This window comes from Gambusia affinis, linkage group LG13 (genome assembly GCF_019740435.1).
Source record: "Gambusia affinis linkage group LG13, SWU_Gaff_1.0, whole genome shotgun sequence".
Classification (NCBI taxonomy): domain Eukaryota; kingdom Metazoa; phylum Chordata; class Actinopteri; order Cyprinodontiformes; family Poeciliidae; genus Gambusia; species Gambusia affinis.
The window spans coordinates 17,629,839-17,649,559 of NC_057880.1; the positions used below are offsets into that span (position 1 = coordinate 17,629,839).

The window sequence follows — 19,721 nt, forward strand, 5'->3', positions numbered from 1 at the left end:
CTATTATCCAAGGCATCAGTGATGTAGTTGATTCCAGCTGGTCAGCCCTAAGCAAATGGCTCAGCCCAGCCACCAATTATAAACTCTGTATTTAACACTCAGTCAGGTTCAGTCATCTTGGCCGTCTGTTCATCAGACGCCCAGGTTCTCCCTAACAAGGCAGATGGGCACATAGTGATTCTCAAAAACTGATTAAAAATTTAAAAACAATATATGTTCAATTATTACAGGATCTATGAAGGTTGTGTTTTTTTTTTATTATTATTATTTATTTGAAATGCATAATAAATTAGCAAAATAATTCTATATTTTCTGCTGTCTAAAACATATGCTCATTCTGGAAATGAAAGATAAAAAAGATTCTTGTCTTTTGCTTTTCCTCTGTCTCTTCCCTCATTGTTTGATGAAAATTTGTGGTTTTCTACACAAAGGAATTTACAAACTATACAAGAGAAAAACAAGGCACAAACATTCATTCAGTAAATATTCAATTTACTCCAAAAAACAAGCAATTCCATAGCTATCCTCCACAATAATCAGCCTGTCGTTTATTTTGGCTTTGAATCAAATTCTCTTTTTCGTGTACAGCAGTTCAGCTTTGTGTACTAAATTGCTGCTGCGAAATTAGATTTTGTTTTTGTCAAATAGTATGAGTTTCAGTCAATTGTAGGAATTTGTGTTTTTGTGTTGTAATCTTGAATCAATTTAAAGGTACGTTTTTCTTCTCCTGAGAAACATATATATATATTTTTTGTTTTCTGTTTCCTATCATTTACTTTACATCAAAAATACACTCAGAGCTTTTCTGTAGGCAGTTTCATATCTGCTAATGTGCAGAGCATGAATTGATTATGACTAGATCTCACCTCACCCGCTTGCTGTTGGGGATATTCCAGTTTTTCAGCTGAGACCAGATTCAATATCACAAATACACCAACTATAACCTTCACACCCCATCCAATCTGCTACCTTGTGTACAAAACAAACAAAAAAAATAAACGAAAAAGTCACTACTACCGAGAGCAGAAATATTTTTGCAATATTTTATGAAGGGAAGCAGTTCTCTATTATCAAAAGTATTTATTCTTATAAAGTTTGAATAAAGACTATTTCTTGTCATGACATAACCCTTCTTGTTTCAAATGTTTTAATGGATTTCTCTTCAGGGATGAAATTGTTGCTGTGTTGGAATAGGAAAATCATTGAGCTATGTAAACATGTGGAAAAAGACGCAGAGAAGTTACTGGACATGAATAAACGAGAGTCCTGAGAGGACTCTGTTTTTATCTGTGCTGCCGCAGTCAATGGGAAACGGAGGCAGGTTGTTTGAAGAAAAAAAAATAGGGTACAGTACATGGGGCTGATGGGGAATAATGTGGAAAAAGTTGAAAAAAGCCATCCATGAAATTGCTTGTTGCATCGTTTAAAACTTCTTGATTGATGGTGGCAATTTGAAAGCCTGGCTCTTTCTCAGTGTTGTGGAAGTATTGGAAGGAAGTTCTCCTGAGCTTTCATCTCAGAAAAGTGCACCCTAAAACACTTTAACCCAGTTAAATAAGAGCTATTGGCTATATAAATTCAACTCTAATTAAACCTCACTGTTTCATGTCTATAAACAAGCAGCAGAAGGACTTGCTTCAATATGACTCCTTGGTCATCAATTACTTCTTTTTAGCTTTAGCTTAGTCTCCAATGCGCCGACTCTTGCACTTGATAGTGGGTGACAGCATTCTTTACTTTTTTCAGGACATTATCAGGTGTTAAACCAGACATTAACCACAGCATCAGGATAAACAATGACCCACCTCTTCATCTGGACAGAAGTATACAACCTAGTACTTCTTTCATCCAGCTGGACTGCTGAAACATTGCAATGGAAATTGTAAAAGCACAGCAATCCGTTCTTAATTTATATGCCCCTCCGGTTCTTGCAGCTGTAATGCTATATCCTATTATCCAAGGCATCAGTGATGTAGTTGATTCCAGCTGGTCAGCCCTAAGCAAATGGCTCAGCCCAGCCACCAATTATAAACTCTGTATTTAACACTCAGTCAGGTTCAGTCATCTTGGCCGTCTGTTCATCAGACGCCCAGGTTCTCCCAAACAGGGCAGATGGGCACATAGTGATTCTCAAAAACTGATTAAAAATTGTAAAACAATATATGTTCAATTATTACAGGATCTATGAAGGTTGTGTTTTTTTTTATTATTATTTTTTGAAATGCATAATAAATTAGCAAAATAATTCTATGTTTTCTGCTGTCTAAAACATATGCTCATCCCAAATGGTGAAGCAAAAAAAGATTCTTGTCTTTTGCTTTTCCTCTGTCTCTTCCCTCATTGTTTGATGAAAATTTGTGGTTTTGCACTTTAGAAGGAACTTACAAACTATACAAGAGAAAGATGGCAAACATGGCATTTCAGTTTTGAATTTACTTTAGCTGAGCAATTCCATAGCTATCCTCCACAATAATCAGCCATTTACTAGTTTATTTTGGCTTTGAATCAAATTCTCTTTTCGTGTACAGCAGTTCAGCTTTGTGTACTAAATTGCTGCACATGCAATTTGTTTTTGTCAAATAGTATGAGTTTCAAAGTCAAATTGTATTTGTGTTTTTGTGTTGTAATCTTTCCATCTGAATAGCTAATATTCATTTTAAATCTACAGGTGTGCTCGATATGAGAAACATATATACTAACTTTTCTGTTTCCTACATATTTACTTTACATCAATTACACTCAGAGCTTTTCTGTACAGTTTCATATCTGCTAATGTGCATGATGAATTGATTATGACTTTAGATCTCACCTCAAGGCTGTTGGGGATATTCAGTTTTCAGCTGAGACCAGATTCAATATCACAATCTAATCCAACTATAACCTTCAAATCCAATCTGCTACCTTGTATACAAAACAAACAAAAAACATCTACGAAAAGTCACTACTACAAGCAGAAATCTGAATTAATTTTTTGCAAATGAATGGGCAGGAGCAGTTCTCTTGCCATTATCAAAAGTATTTATTCTTATAAAGTTTGAATAAAGACTATTTCTTGTCATTGCTCTAAATCCAACAAAGTTATACTCTTATTTCATAATGTGCCAGTGGATTTCTCTTCAGGGATGAAATTGTTGCTGTGTTGGAATAGGAAAATCATTGAGCTATGTAAACATGTAGAAAACTGTTATTTTAAGCTAGAAAACATCAAACTGAAGGTATGTTTTTCTTCTATAAATTAATTCAACGGAGGCAGGTTGTTTGAAGAAAAAAAATAGGGTACAGTATACATGGGGCTGATGGGGAATAATGTGGAAAAAGTTGAAAAAGCCATCCATGAAATGATTAGATTGGCTTCCATTTTTAATTTCTTGATTGATGGGCAAACATTTTGTATTCTACCAACTTAATGCATAATTGGAAGGAAGTTCTCAACATTCTTCCTCTGGCAATAAGTGCACCCTATAAAACACTTTCATTTAACCCAGTTAAATCATTAATTACCATTTGAAAAATTCAACTCTAATTTTGTTCTTTCGAGGGGGTGTTTGTTTTTTGTGTTCCTTGTTGATAGCTGGCCGTGCCACTCTGGGCAGCCTGATAGGAAACACATTTTCTTTTTTTCTTTGTAAAGGTGGAAGCCATATAAATACTTTGGTTACTAACGCAGGCTCTAATGTAGATGTTTTGGTTTTCAACTTCATTGCTACCAAAATGCTAATTAATGAAATGGTTAGGTTAAAGTTTTTCTGGAAGAAGGCATTCAGTCATTTCACATTTCCAGACATTTACTTTCACTAGTATTGGTGTCATTTTAAGTCTAACCATGTTTTTAAGTTGTCTATGCATGACTGCATAAAAAAGTAGTATGACTGAAAACAGTCTTCTCTTCTTAAAGTAAAGACTGAAATCATTGTTCATCGTCCAGCACATATAATTGTGCTTTTACGATCGGAAATGTTTTAGCATGAGATTCTGGTTGTAACTCGGGGAAACATGTTCTAACATGGACAAGCCCCAGTGTATATTCCAGACTGTTTGCATTGAAATGTCCCTTGCAAATCCTTTAATCAGGGCCTGCTGACTGTGCCACAAACAAAGGGTGGTAGGTCAATTAAAACTTTATGGCCAGTATTCTGGAACTCACTACATCCAGGTTCTGCAGTTTCCATTGTTTTCTTGAAATTAAGCTGGAAATGTAAAATTGTAAAGTTGAATAGGACTTTGTATTTTTATTTTTATTTTTTTTTTTTTGAGGAATAATTAAATGTTCTGTTATTCATGAATTGTGTTCACTGATAACTAGAAATCATCAAATGGTGAAGCAGTATATGTTTTTCATTTTTATCTAATTATTGGTGTGTTGGATCTTTTGCACTTTAGAAGGAACTTAAAAAGTAAGCAGTGTCAAAGATGGCAAAGATGGCATTTGTTTTGAGATTGTCTTTAGCTGAGCACTTCTTTAGCCATTGCAAGGATCTTCCATTTACTAGTTTAATACAAAGAGACATTACAGTTTTTCAGTGTCTGTTTGAGTCATAATTAGTCTGCCAAATGAAGGTTACTCAACAGCATGCAATGTTCCTTTTTCCCTCTAAAGCATATGGTTGACTTCTGAAATTTATTTTATAAGGTTGCTTTGTCTCATTTGAATTTTTCCATCTGAATAGCTAATATTCATTTTAAATCTACAGGTGTGCTCGATATGCAAAAATACAGAAAACTAACTTCAGCCCCATACATATATCTCTCCAATTACCATAGCAACAGGCCTTATAACCTGGCACGTTCACAAAAAATTGGTCTGATTTAGTTTTCACTGGCAAGGCAGTCATTGATAAACAAAATCACCTAAACCTGAATTGATTGTTGAGAGAACGAAATTTCAGATATCTGTTGACCTCACTTGATGGAATATGTCACAGGCTGGATAGAGCCGCAGAAAGAGTTTAGACAGGCAGCAAATGCCATTGCAGGAAAAGCCAATCAGTGCCTTTTGAAAAGTGCCCTGAATTAATTTGTGCTGCAAATGCAATGGGCAGGAGTTTAATTCTGTTCTAAATGAGAATGTTTTTTTTTTTTTTTTTTACATCTCATATGGGGCTGAAGTTAGCTGGAAGGCCCATTACTTAAGACTTTATTTTTTATCAAAGTTCATGCTCAGTACAAAAAGCAAGCAGGTCACATTCCAAAACCTTATTTATTTATTTATTTATTTATTTATTTATTTATTTATTTATTTATTTATTTATTTAAAGATTATTCAGAAAACATCAAAAAGAAAGTTGCTTCTATAAATGTCAATTTAAGATTATTTTAATCAACTAATTGAATTTACATCCAAACTTTCTATAACTGCAGGATTTTGTCAAACAATTGTTTATGATTAGAACTAGAAAATTCCTGAAGAAATTTAACTGGCTTCCATTTTTAAGAATTTGTTTTAGGGCAAACATTTTGTATTCTACCAACTTAATGCATAATAGGTTCAAATCAACATTCTTCCTCTGGCAATAATTATAAACTGATACTGCTTTCATTTACTAAAATCATTAATTACCATTTGACTAACATGGACATGAACGATTCAGCATGATAATCAGCTCACTAGCATGTTGTCTATACTTGACCTACACCATTAAGTATACTAAACATGGCTAATAAGTCAGAAAATAGCTAATAGCTTATTTAAGCTAAAAGGCTAATGCTAATGAACTGCCTTGCTTCGCAAGGCAGTTCCCTAACCTGAGAGAAGAATATGAAGCATTCTAATATTATTGCATCGCCTTACGGCGATGCATTAACCTGAGGGTCATATTGAGGCTTTTATTTTGAAATTTGCAGAAAGCTTCATCATAAATGCCCACACTAATCCAGTGTGTAAGAGTGCTTTGGATAAACCAGTCACATAAAGCCAAAAAGAGCAATTACATGATGTAAAATTGCAAGGCTTTTATTTTGAAATTTTTGTTAAGCTTCATTTGAAAGGGTAAAAGTAATTCCATGTGTAACAGTCATTGGATTAAATCAGTCATATAACACTCAAAAAAGCAATTACCTGATGTAAAAATTTTCAAGGGCTTTTATTTTGAAATTTTCAGTAAGCTTCATTTCAAAGGGCCAAACTCATCCCATGTGTAACAGTGACAGGGTTAAATGAGTTATATACAGCCCATAGCAGCAAGTAGTTCTAAAGGCCAGCTCAGTCCTCCTCTGTTTTAACTGAATATTTATTGTATGTTCTAAGCAGCTCTCCTGCTCTGGGTTCCGTTGCCATGGTGAATAATCCTCTCTGCCAGCTGTGAGTGAGACATCCAGGGGAGACAATTCTGTTTGAGCCAGCCAGTTTGACTAAAACACAGCAACATGTAAGGAAATAATTTCTGAGAGGGCTATTTGTACATATGTCCCGCCATTCATATCTCTACCTCACTCACAGTATTAACAGCGATGAGATAAAAAAAGTGTGTGCCAAGGTCAGAAATTTTTTAGAAATACATGGAAGTGAATCAGTGAGATCTGTCTGCTACCCTGGCGCATGACTTTGCTCTGAAGCACCTGGAGAGAAAACCGTAAGCACTAGATAATTTTTGAAAACATTTGACTGGAGCAGGCATGCGTATCAATGTCATGACCGAGTTTCATACCAATCATGCAATATTTGTGAGCGTGAGGGCGAGTTAAAAAATTATTTGGGGTCAAAATGTCGCTCTGACTCTCACTCTAGCGGAGCAGCATTTACACTCTGATTTTTCCAAAAATCAAAAACTTTGGGTCGCTTAGAAAGAAGTTGTGGACAAACCGTAATTCATATCGACGTGCTGTCTTCACTTTAAAAGAGATCACGGACGTATCTACAAAATGAAGTTTGAATGGTGTTTCTACATAAAGTTATGACGACACAGAAAATCCTCAAAAATAGGGTATTTTCAGGATTTACTGGTTGCCTTTTGATTTGCACCTGGTGAGCTCGTTAGTGATTTTGGGGTCGTTTTTGCTTTTTACGTCGCCATGGTAACTCCAAATTAATAGCACACCTCCGGGATTCGTTTTGATACCACTTTGTGGGTGGGCTCAAGAGTTGCCGCATTCTGTGGAAGAATAATAAATAATACTTAAAGAGACATTCTATTGGGTGTAGAACAATAGGTGCCTGCCATGCAATGCATGGAGGCAGTGACTGACTTGCTTCGCAAGTCAGTCACTGCTCTCCTTATGCATTGCTATGGGCAGGCCCCAATTAAGAGACCAAATTTAAAATACATTGCCAAGATTAATTTGATATCTGCCTTGCTGGTGTGATCTCTATCCTCTTCCTCTTAAGCACACCCCAGAGATTTTCTATTAGGTTAAATGTCAGGGGAGTTTGCTGGCCAATCAAGAACATTAACACCATGGTCATTGAAACAGCTTTCACTACCTTTAGCAGTGTGAGTAGGTGCCAAGTCCTGCTGGAATATAAAATCAGCATCTCCATACAACTTGTCAGCGGAGGAAATCATGAATTGCTCTAGAATATCCTGGTAGACTGTGAACTTCTGAAAAGTTCACAAACAAAAATCAGTAAAAATGTCAGCCAACACCTGCAGATGACATAGTATAGAAAAATATCAATGACTGTGGAAACTTCACTCTGGACTTCAAACAACACAGATTTTACACTCTCAGCTTCTTCAGCAATGACATTTTGTGGATTCCCGTCCATGTTTCCGGACATTTGTCAAGTCAGCGGTTTTACCCATGATTGTGTGGCCTACTGACCCTGAGTGAGAGACTGTTTAAAGGCTCAGGGAACCTTTGGAGGTGTTTTGAGTTATTTAGCTGATTAGGGTGTTCATTTGTGTTTCCAGTAATTACCTTTTGTATAGTATTCTCATTTTCTCAGACTGAATTTTGGGCATCCATTATATGTGAGCCGTAATTATCAAAATTACAAGAAGTGCAGGCTTGGAATCACTCAGTGTGTGATGAATCTTGATTATATATGAATTTCTTTCAGCTCTGATTCAGATTCAGATCCGATGACAGTGATATCAACATATATCTTTCATATTCTTTCATATTCAAATTTATGAGATCTACTAAGATGTTCATGTCATTTCTCTTATAATGATGAAATACCATTTTATCTCTTGTTAATCTGGCCAATCTTTCCAACTGCTGTTGTCTGATAATTTATAAATTTTGTCTTTGATGAGCCTTACTCTTATAAAACCACTTGATATAGTTCCTTGGCTTTAGAATAAGCCAAGGAACTAAGCTATAAGGTATTACATTGTGATGAATCAACAGAAGAAGTTTAGATTCATCAATATAATGATAAGGATATATGATAAATTATCTCTATATAATTTATAGAGATACACAAAATGATAATTACTGAAAAGTTGGATGATTGTTGTAATAACTGGAATTATACAGACCCGCTCATAATAAATAGGTAAATAAATAAACAGATAATGGGAGGATGCAGCCAAGCATTAACTATATTATTTTACCACTTGAATTATGCTCATTAGAATAACAATAAATTGAAAATTACATCTGAGTGTAAATTGTAAAAGTTATTCAGCACCTTGTTTTTGCCAGTATAATTTTTTTTTTTTTTTAGCAGGCATGTTGAGAGTTTGATTAGAATAACAGCATAAAATAAGAAATGCTTAAGAAAAGAATGCAGCCAAGCATTTTATATATAACTATTTTATCACTTTAATCATTTTATAATTACATCAAGGATTATAATTACCTCAGAGTGTAAATTGAGTAAGTTATTTAGCACCTTGTTCAATAAAGAAATTATCCTTTAGCAAAGTTAGGCTAGTTGTCATCCTGTCCTGCATTTGATAATCATTAGGCCTTGGGGTGTGGCTGATTGACATGTACATTTTAACTTTTAAAAGGATTTGTCACCATTTTCTAAATCATAAAAGATTTTCTCACATTTGATTAGTAAATTTAAACAAATGTCATAAATAATAGGATTCTATTAAGCAGTGGTGGGCTTGTAAAATTAGATTTGTTCTTAATAGTTTCTTTACCAATTTTACTTGTTATAGTCATTAAAATAAATTTGTATATAATGATCACCAGGAGGGCCACATGCTGTTCAGGCAGAAAAAAAAATCTCTTTTATTTCTCATCATTATTTGTTTTTTTTAATGTAATTTCATTAGCCAAGCTTTGCTTTAAAATGAAGCCAAAGACTGTCAGAAGTAATTAAAAGATAAGGTGCAGAGCACAGTGTTCCAGTGTTAGCTGTGTAAAGACATTTAGCTTCACCAGAGTATAACAACCCCTCAACATGCACACATCCTGTATAGACAAACACATTTCATATTGAGGGGAAGACAGAGGTGGTCTCTCACCTGCCAGCAGACCCCCCCTCAGAGACATCCTCGCTGAAGAGAGACGTGTTTTTGTCCTGTGGTGTCAGACTGATGAGATACAGAATGTGACAGGAGCACAGTGGTTGTCAATGCGAATTGCTCATGAACAAGAAAAACATTAGGATGGACTAAGCTGAGGTGTTCATTTTTGCAGAAATCGGAGAAGGGGCTCAACATAGTCTGTAAGACTTCTCCTGAGATCTTCTCTTTTTTTTTTTTTTCTTTTTTTACATTTTTGCAGGGACAATAAGCCCAACCCCAACAAATCTTTTGAACACCAGCGCATCTTGCTGACATGCTGCAGTTGGTTTGTTTGAGCTCCAGGCATATTGTAAACAGCACACCATATAATTTTAACTAAAACACCAGTATGATAAACTGATTTATTTAACGTGTAATGTGCTGTTTACGGACATCCTGAGATAAATACGTAGGTAGCAGTAGTTTTTTTTTTTTTTTTTTTTTTTTTTTTTCTGTCATTTTAATAAACTGCTTTGACTGTTTAACACATCTGTTCAAACATAGTTTACAGACATGATTGGGAGAAAAAAATGATGCCACTCAGCAAACCTAATGACTACAGAGGAAAAAAAAAACACTTGGTCTGCTGAGGATGTTGTGTAATTTTATAGCTGGTATAACAAGTTTCTGTGTTGGTATAATGAGTGCAGATGGGGAGTTTTAACGACAAACTGACACTCTGAGTGCTGCTGCAGCTACTCCACCCTCCAGCTGCAAGGATGGGGAGCATAAAAAAGAGCAGATTAGAGGAGAATAGTGGATCAACTTCATCAGTTAATTAAACTCTATTGCAGCTTGATGAGCAATTAATCAAAGCAGCGTGCCGAGTGTCAGGCAGGGCTGAGCTGTTCGGGTGCGATGTGTGCGCTCTGTGCAGTATGTTCCTGGGGGGGCTGCCCTGTGGGGACCAGCACTTACCAAGTGAGCACCCCTAAAATTGAGCAGGGTGTAATGGCTGGGCTTATGTTAGCATCTATCAATCACTCCCTGACATAAGCCAACACCCCATTTGTGCTCCAGGATTAGGCTCGTCTTAGTTCTAAAATTAACATTGAACTAGTTGTCTAAGTCAATCTCTTTTCAGCATACGTCAAAATGTATCAGATTTATATTTATATAATATTTTTATACAGATCACATCTCAGACAACAGAAGAAACAACAAATGGAGTTTTGTTTACTACATTTGTTGTATCCCAAGAATTTGGGTATTTGTATTTTTATCCAAGTTATTTTTTTTCTTGAGTATCACTAAATTAAATCCTACCAAGATACAGTTAATGGAAATATATGGAGCTAAATACTGAATGACATATAACCCTGTGCATACAGTTGGACTTTTAAAATAGTATGATTTACATTAAAGCAATAGATCGGCCCAGTCAAAAGTGAGATCTTAATTCATGTGAGAATTGGTGGCAAGACTTGAAAATTGATTTTCACAGGCACTCAAGACTTGGAAATTGATGTTCACAGACACTCCTTTGTAAAGATACAGCTTTGCAAAGAAGAGAAGGCAACATTTTCATTATCTTGGTGTACAAATCCTAAAAAAAGACCTCCAAAATATCAAAAGACTTGAAATTGTTACTGAAAAGATTGACTCAAGAGGTTAATATAAATGCTATGTTTTCATTTGTGAAAAGAGCTGAAAGATATTTCTTTGTGTTGAGCTACAAACAAAATCCCTGTAAAATATATATTTTTTTTAAATTGATTTTCCCATAAGAAAATGTATAAAAGTTCAGGGGTCAAAAATACTTTTGTCTCTTGGATTTTAATTTCGTCAATCTGATTGCCACATGCCTTTCTACTGTCTTTCATCCACCTCCTCATCTCTTTCTACACCACCGCAGAGGCGCTCTTTATGCTTTGAAAATTCAAGCTGGCAGTTTGTGACTAAATGCAGTAAATTTATTAACAAGACCTCAGGGAACATTAAAAGTCAATTGAAGGAGGCTATTAAAAGCAGGATTTTAATTGGGTTAGTGCCTCGGCTGAAACTTTTTTTTTTTACCTTGTCTCTTTTTCTAAGAGCGATAGTCATAAAAAAGTTCAGAATTAATGCGTTTAGTATGCGTTAGTCCTTGAAAGAAAGTCCCATTTTAAAATCGCAAAGGATTGTTTAATATGTTTTATGCCATTATCCAAGACTTTAAAATTCAGGAAACTGTGTGAAAATCAGTCTAGGTGTAAAGTCTGATTATACCATATGCTAGTGGAATCTACTCTATTCCTGTGCTTCCTCCTACTGAGAAACTCATTTGTCAATGTTTTGTGGTGGAAGAGTACATCTCTTTGAATGGCATAGTTTAACAAGATTTTACACACAACACAAGTGTCTGCAGATTAGCCCTTGGTCAGATCTGAAAAGCTGACTTTAGCTGTTGTATCTATTTGCTTCTCCATTTTAGCAGGTCGATGTTGGGGCCTGCAAGCAGTGAGTAAATTATGTTAGCACTGTAGCTTTACTGGATCAGATTATATAATCTGTTGAAATTACATTACACACCATAGTATTGTCCTAGTTTTGGTAATGTGGTGTGACACATTACAAATGGCTTTAATTGCGCTGTGGCTGCTGGCAGTTCTGACATACTCAACTCTTCTGTGCACTTCAAGGGGCTGGGGTCTCAGAGCATGCATACTCAAGTTTGTTTAGTGGTGGACTCAGAAAAGGAGTCGGCCGGTGCACATGGGAGAGTTGGAAAGAGAGATGGTGAGGCGGCAGCATATTGGTTGTGCTGACTGGATAATGACATGCAAAGTGCTGCGCCGCTATACTAGGCTGAGCCTCTGACCAGATGCTGCTTTCACTGCAGCTCATAAGCAGAGAGAGCGGTCGGCTGCACCGACATACGCACTCGTCTTCAATGGATTAAACAGGAGGATTGAGGGACTTCGATCATGTACTGTAAAAGTAGCTTATTAAAGCTAATACTCATTATGTGAAGGAGACTGTGGATAAGATGAGTTCAAAACCTCTGAGGTATTTTTGTATTATTTCGTCCTAGTTGGAGTTTATGCAGCTTATGTAATGAAGGTGCCTAAAAGGGCCTAAAAAAACTTTACAGATTGAATTGTGCCTTATGAAGACAGAGTTAAGAGGATTATTCATGTTTGTAGTGAATAAAGAGTGCCAGATGGCAACTGTACACAAAGGGGCTTAGTAGGTAAAGTTAATATTAGCTGAATAATTCACTTAATTTTGTTATTTAATTAAATATATAAATAGACAGCATAATACATAAGGTAATGAATCTCATTGTGTAAAAACTGGGACGCCCCATTAAATATTCAGTTCATTGTTAATAAATGTTCTCATAACAATGTCTAATCTTCTTATCTCTGAAATACAAAGTGATTTAATTGCACCAGATAAAAAATAACCTTGTTTTACATATGAAACAAAAGATATCAACACACATCTTTTTTGGTGAAGAATAAGTCAGGACACCTTACCTCCAATCATTTTTCTTACATTCTTAGGCTCAAATTACTTCAGTGAGATGCTTCTTATTGCCATTCTCCAGTCTCTGACATCGAACTGTGGAAAATTTGCTCCCCTTCTCACAGATGTACACAGTTGGGCATAAATTTAATTTCCAACAAATTTCACAGCATCTCAGCAACATCCCAACCTGGGCTTTGAGTCTTCCTATGACTTTCCGATGTTTAATTTACAGCCAATTCTTGATAGATTTACTAACTTGGGTCCTTGTCATGATGCAGGATTCTATTCTTAAGTTTTTCCCTCTAAATTGTCCTAGTTGTAAGTATGTGGGTGTGGTCTGTGGCAATCGCTCACCCAATGACCGCTGGAGCCCCTCTGTGATCCTGCAAGAACAAGCAGGTGTAGAAAACGGACAGATGGATCTCACATGTTTGTCAAACACTGTCTCTTATACGGTAGATGGTGGATTCAATGCTGGTGAGCTTGTTTATTAGTTTGTTTAGACTTCTGTTTATCAGGGGATCCCTTTCAATTTCCAATTGCTTTACAAGGCCAAGCCTGGGCATGTTGGCAGTTGTTTTGAATTCCCTCCATTTCAGTACTTTGCAATGAATGATTTCAAATTCTTTTGAGATCAAACCTCTTCTCAGCCTCATAAGCCACAGACTTCTTTCTGAATGCCTCAGACAAGGCTTTAAAATTTCCACAGTATTCAGTCTTACAACAACAGCCAAGATATAAAAACATGAAACCTAGTGTTAAAAACAAATCTTCAACGCTATGAACAATGATGTTCTAGTAATGTTCTCCTGATGTGGTACATCTATTTTTAATTTTAGTTATTTTAGGTGGGAATAAATATGGTACTGGTATATAATGCTCCTTCAAAGAAATGCATTTCTTGTACATTTAACAGAACGCTCAATGTGATATATGCACACACACTTGGATAACATCAAGCAATGCATATGCAATGGAAAAAACAAATTGTAATAAATGCTATTCACACAGAAAATAAGGTGCTATATATGACACTTCTAGAGGAGACTTTTTAAAAACAATGGGATCACAGTTAGCAGTAAACAAAATAAAACTTGGTTACATTCCACAAACCAATCTGAGTTATAAAATGCTTTAAAAACTCTAAAAGCAATGCAGTTCTTATCATGCAGGAAATAAATGAGTCACTTATAGATGCAATCTGTCTTGGCATGAAAGCATTATGTTGTTTCCAACATCAGCTCACTCTCAACCTTTCACAATAAAACTATATTTTTATCTCATGAGACAAAAAGATTAAGAATTATATGTTAGGGAAAACTCAAAATCCACAACTGTTTCTGTATGTATGCATATTTTTTTACATTTTCAAATTAATATTTCACAAATTACAAGCTGCATTTTAAAAATCCAAATATGATTTGACATAGTTTGTAACATCTTTGTGCACAGTGACAATACATCATTGCTAACACGTCTTGTTGTCTGTGCTCTTCTCCTTTCAGGAAAAAGGAAATATTGCTGTAGTATTTAATGTGGGAACAGATGACATAAACATCGAGGAGACATCAAAGTTTGTAAATGATGGAAAGTACCATATAGTGAAGTTTACAAGGAGTGGGGGTAATGCCACTCTGCAGGTGGATGACCTGCCAGTCATTGAGCGCTACCCCACAGGTGAGTCCCACTGCTTTGCCTACAATTGCATCTGCTGCTGCCTATATGAGATAAAGTGACCTAGATGTTATCAAGCCAGCTATTAAAGTCTTATCTGTTAGGATGTCTTTATGTTAACCTGGCATAGGCTTTAATTGCTATTTGTGTTTCTGTTTTCAACAGCTGTTAGGAACCCCACTGGTGTTGCTGAGTTTTATTACTAGATAATGGTCAAGATAAGGCTGTTAAATAACCTTTACAAAATCACTCAAAGCTGAAGTTGCACTTTCCTATTTAAAAATCTTAAGTAATAAACAGTCTCAAAGGACAGTCAACAACACTGTCTGTATTTCTGTGTTATGCTCTTTCAATCCACCTACAGTCTACTCTCTAAGGGGCTTAGATCAATAGACTATTCCCTGACAAATTACCACATTTATTGTAACTGTGTGCCGTATTTTTATTTCCTCATCAATATAATTGATTGATTTATTAATTGATGAATGGCATTGTGTTGGGCAAGCCTATAATAACAGTCAAAGTAAATGCAGTGCTTATCAACCATGTTGATGATTGGCTACCTTTAACAGCTGGTTTAAGCATAGAACTGCACTTTTACATTCATCATTTTGACAGCAGAAACCACAATTATCCACGCAAAAACCAAGCTGTGTTAATTTTCTTAGTGCTGCTAATAATTTCATTTGTGTAGCAGTTTTAATAAACACACTTTACATGACAGCAGAAGATGAATGCAGTAATTGCAGCCCTGTGTAATGGATGGGAAATAACTGGAAAAAAAGAAAAGTAGGCTTGAAGTAGTTGAAATGTTGTTCCCAACCGTCAACAACTCAACCTTTTAGAAATTTGCCATGTTTTTTAGGAAAGGCAACTTTGAGCTGCTTTTTTAAGGTGAAAAATATGCAGTAGTCTACTGGTGAACCACTAAAACTCAGCAACACTGGTATGTTTCTGTAAAGTCTTAAAATGTCAGTTATTCAAATTTTGATGCTACTGTTTGTGTTGTTGAAACTCTTAACGTCTTTATCTGCGTTAAGGCTTTGACAAAAGCTACATAGTGCCAAAGACATGTCAAAGTGACAGATGCAAATCCAAATCTGAGTTCTGCTGTAGGTACAAGCTATTGTTCCAGAAAGGCAAAAGTTGCACAATCACATCTGTTAAGATGTGAGAAACCACAACTTGTGTACGCCACAAAACGCAGAGACAAAAGAACCTATTTCGTTCTTGTCTTTCTTAACCTTTAATGACCTTTCTGCAGAGAATTGTGCATTCATCTAAATGATAGATGGTTGTATGACTGCAACCCAAACCTCACAGTTTGCCTGAGGTGAAAAGCGAAACGGAAAGCTTTTGACGTGGTCGTGACAGGATGTGAAGCAGATTTAAACACGGTCATGCTCCCATCTCTGCCTTTAAAGATGCGTGCTTTAAGGTGGCTCCTGTGGTTAGCACTGTTGCCTCACAGCTAGAAGGTTGCCAGTTTAAATCTTCACTGGGTTCATTTTGAGAGGAGATTGCACATTTTCCCTATGCATAGATTCCCTCTAGGTAAACCAGCTTCCTCACGCAGGTCCATAAACAAGCATGTTAGGTTAATAATGACTCAACTGGAAGTGAGTGTCAGTGCATGAATGCATCTAACCCTAAAATGTACTGGTGACCTGTCAAGAGTGCAGTTGCATTATTTTGTGTCATAACAGATTTAAGAGAGTATAGAAAACAGATTACGTTTATACTAAAGTGAAAATAATTTAAGTTTAATTTAGCTTACTATAGTTCCTTTAATTGTTTAAATCAACAATTAAAGTTTGTTGAAAAGTTAACAAATTCCTGGAGCAATGAAAGGCTGACAGACAGATAGAACACCTGATTTAATTAAGTAAATATTATCAAACTCTGAATCTGTTTTTGATGAAGCCCCACAAATGACAGCCTGTTGCAAAGTGAAAGGGTCCATTTCTGGTGGATTTGAATTGGACTGTTGAGTTGAGGGAAGAAGAAGACAATGGATTTTTTTAGAAAAGTAAAATTATTTTCTATGTTAATATCTCTCAGCTATGCATTCTATAAATTGGATCCAATATGGCATCAGTTTAATCCAGCTAAAGTAACTATTACTAATAACTTCATAACTTAATAACATCACTTCTGTCTCCCAGCTGTCCATTTCGGCTGTAATTCTACTAAGGAGGTAAATGCTGACAAAAAAAGACAGCGACCATCTACAGCTTTCAAACCTGTTAAAGCTTGTCTGCCCAACATTTGACTAATTTAAATTCTTGTCAACATATTCTAAAGGGTGGATACTATGTACATAACTCTACATAACTCAAGTGATGGGTTTTAAATGCTGCTGGAAAGAAATATCAACCTCATCCCCACCAATCACACTTCAGTGACAATGCCAAGTCCGGCTCCATTATTAGGCCTGTAGCAAACTAATTACATCTAATCACAATTACAGTGTGGTCCCCCCCCTTCCCCAGCACACAAAGTCATTATTCTCTCAGCTCGCCTGTTGTTTGATTATCATCCATGTATTCCTATAACATACTCATAATAGCAACTCTCCGTCCTTCTTAGGCCACTCACGGATCAACAGTGAGTTTGAACTTGGGGCTGATGTGATATCACTCTAAAAGCAAGAAAGTAATTGCTTCAACAGACCCACAACTACTGTCCTCATAACCTCATTAAAAAGTCTCATACTAGATGCTTAAAGGCCATTAAAAGTCTTTAGGACAATTATGACAATCTGAAATGCTAGCTGTGCATTCAGACACATAAGTAGTCTCCTGTTTGTTGTAGTTTAGGTCGATCTTTCTTTTTTTTTCTGTACATAATAGGGTTGTGCAGCAAAGAAAAAAATCAGTCGCTTCTCCTGAGCCTTGGCCGTGGAAGTAATACCATCACAATTGTGCTGCCAAACCCAGAGGGTACAATGCAGTATCCTATCGAAGCATCCAATGAACACGCACTGCACACAAAGATAATGGAGAAGTCCCTGGCCTTATTCTTTTACTGTTATCAGAGCTTGGTGCACTTACAGTGGTCTCTGTCTCTTCCTCTCCTTAGCTCACACTTCCTTCTTCTTTTTTCTGCCCTTTTTACCTTTGTCTGGCCACCCCCCATGTCGATTCCACCCACTGTTTTTCAGCAGTGTGGTCTGGTGTTTCACACCCCTTATGTCTCTGACATAAGGGGTGTGAGATTTATTCATCTAAGCTCCCACCTATTTCTGCTCGTTTTCTTCCTTGGTCTAGAAAGTCAGCCTTTCCCTTTTGTCATAGAAGTCATCACACTGCATGCTTAAGAAGTGTTCAACGGCTATCGTAGTCAGACAATAGAAGGGTGTAAAATAGGGGGATGACTTTCCTTTTTTTTCTTTTTTTAACTGTTTCCTCCTAAACCTTTTACTATAGCTTAGCTGTCCCACCCTTATGAAAAAATTATGGGAGCCACAATGAGAGCAAATCTTTCATAATCCTCATAGTTGGTTTTAAATATCTGTTTAGCTTAGAATTATCAGGTTCAGGTGTAACCACACTACCTTAATATTTTAAAAATGCATTCCAGGTTTACCCCCCCACCCCCCTGAATATTAGCTTTTAATTTAGCACCAGCAAGAGGCTCCAGATTAGCCAGGATCCATCCATCAGATCTTATGTTGCCCCAGCACAGAAAAAACAACAATTTAGAGATTTGTGTAGGTTTCTCCTATTTAATTGCCCTCATAAACATAATCTCAAAAACAATCCGAGTGTTGGAATATTTGCCAATTTTACGTGGTAAGAATCTAAGGGCTTGTTATGAGATAGAGTTGCTGTCTTATCTGACCACTCCATTAACAAAAAAAAAAAAAACAAGTGGGTAAGGGCATGGTGGGTCGGGTGGGACAGCTCAGCTGAATCGCTGCTGCCTGGCAGTGGAGATAAGACAGGCTGTCCCACACCAAACCAAATCACCGCTTAACAGCAGTCACAGGCTCCGCTCGCAGGCACGATGAATGGGCTGCAACAAAGCCCGGGGGATAGCATTGTTTAACACCCCATGGTTCTGCAGTGAGGATCAATACATGATCAGACCTTGATTATATCCACACTTAATTAACCTCAGTATAGAGATAAACTGAGCCTGCCATTGGATGCAGAGCCAGAAAGATAAGCTCTTTAAAATTGGTGCATATTTTTGCTCAGACGTGAAGGATTCTGGCACAATAGCAAGCTTTGTCTGAGCCTAAGTATGTGTGTTAACTGTATAGAGCATTTGCCTATATTCACCTGGCAGCCCCCAAGGTTTTCCCATTAGTGTCTTACATTCCTAATAAAAAAAAAATAAATAAAATAAAAAAAACTTGTAATCTTTGCTTCATAATTTTATTTGCTTTTTGTAGCTGCACAGAGAACCTGTTGTTTAGAATTTTAATTACTTTAACAAATTATTTGTATTCCCAAATTTACACTGACTAATGATGAAAGAATCATGGAAAATGTCTTTTCAGCTCTAAATTTATATGTCCTCACTGTCCTTCCATCAGCTGCAGGCTAGCATTTCTCCAAAGCATTTCTCCTTAGATGAGGTGATGCAGTGGCAGGAAATGGAGAGATGACATAACTAACACCCCATGACTGGCAAATGGAGGTGACAGGAATTAACAAATCCCATGAATGTTCCATTCTAACAGCAATCAAGGATTATTCATAATTTTGTCTCATTGAAAATACTGAGAGGCACAGCTGTGTTTGGCTGCGTAAACATTTGCCCCCAACAAATGCACTATTTACCCATGTTGGATCGTGCAAGCTATAATCTGTGCCGAAAACTCTTGGGGAAACCATTTACCACACTTTAGTGAGTGAAGAAAATTTAGTAGGAGCTCTTTCAAAGTGTATGCTGTTGAATTTAAAGAGAATGCTTTATGTAATGTGAAATAACTTAATAGGATCATAGTGAATGGAGTCTGTGTTACTTCAAGAATATAGAAAGGCTTACATTTTATTACATTTGATTAAATATGCGTCAAATGAAATGTTCCCTCTTGATTGTGTTTAGATTGAAAATCACGATTGTTATTCTTTAAATTTCATTTATGTGATATTAAATCCCTCTGGGACCAAGCATTTGCAGGATGTGTTTCATCACAGTTTGCATTAATGGTTGCATTCATACGGTTAAAATAAAACA

General features: G+C 36.3%; 1 protein-coding gene across 11 annotated transcripts in view; it reads left to right on the forward strand.

Annotated features, from left to right (window-relative positions):
- LOC122842860 (neurexin-1a) overlaps window positions 1-19,721 on the forward strand; it is a 234,750-nt gene that overhangs the window by 172,014 nt on the left and 43,015 nt on the right. For all 11 annotated transcript variants that reach the window (XM_044137092.1, XM_044137087.1, XM_044137089.1 and 8 more), the window contains one exon: window positions 14,363-14,534. In XM_044137092.1, the coding sequence (XP_043993027.1) occupies window positions 14,363-14,534 (172 nt within the window). The remainder of the gene's footprint in view (window positions 1-14,362; window positions 14,535-19,721) is intronic.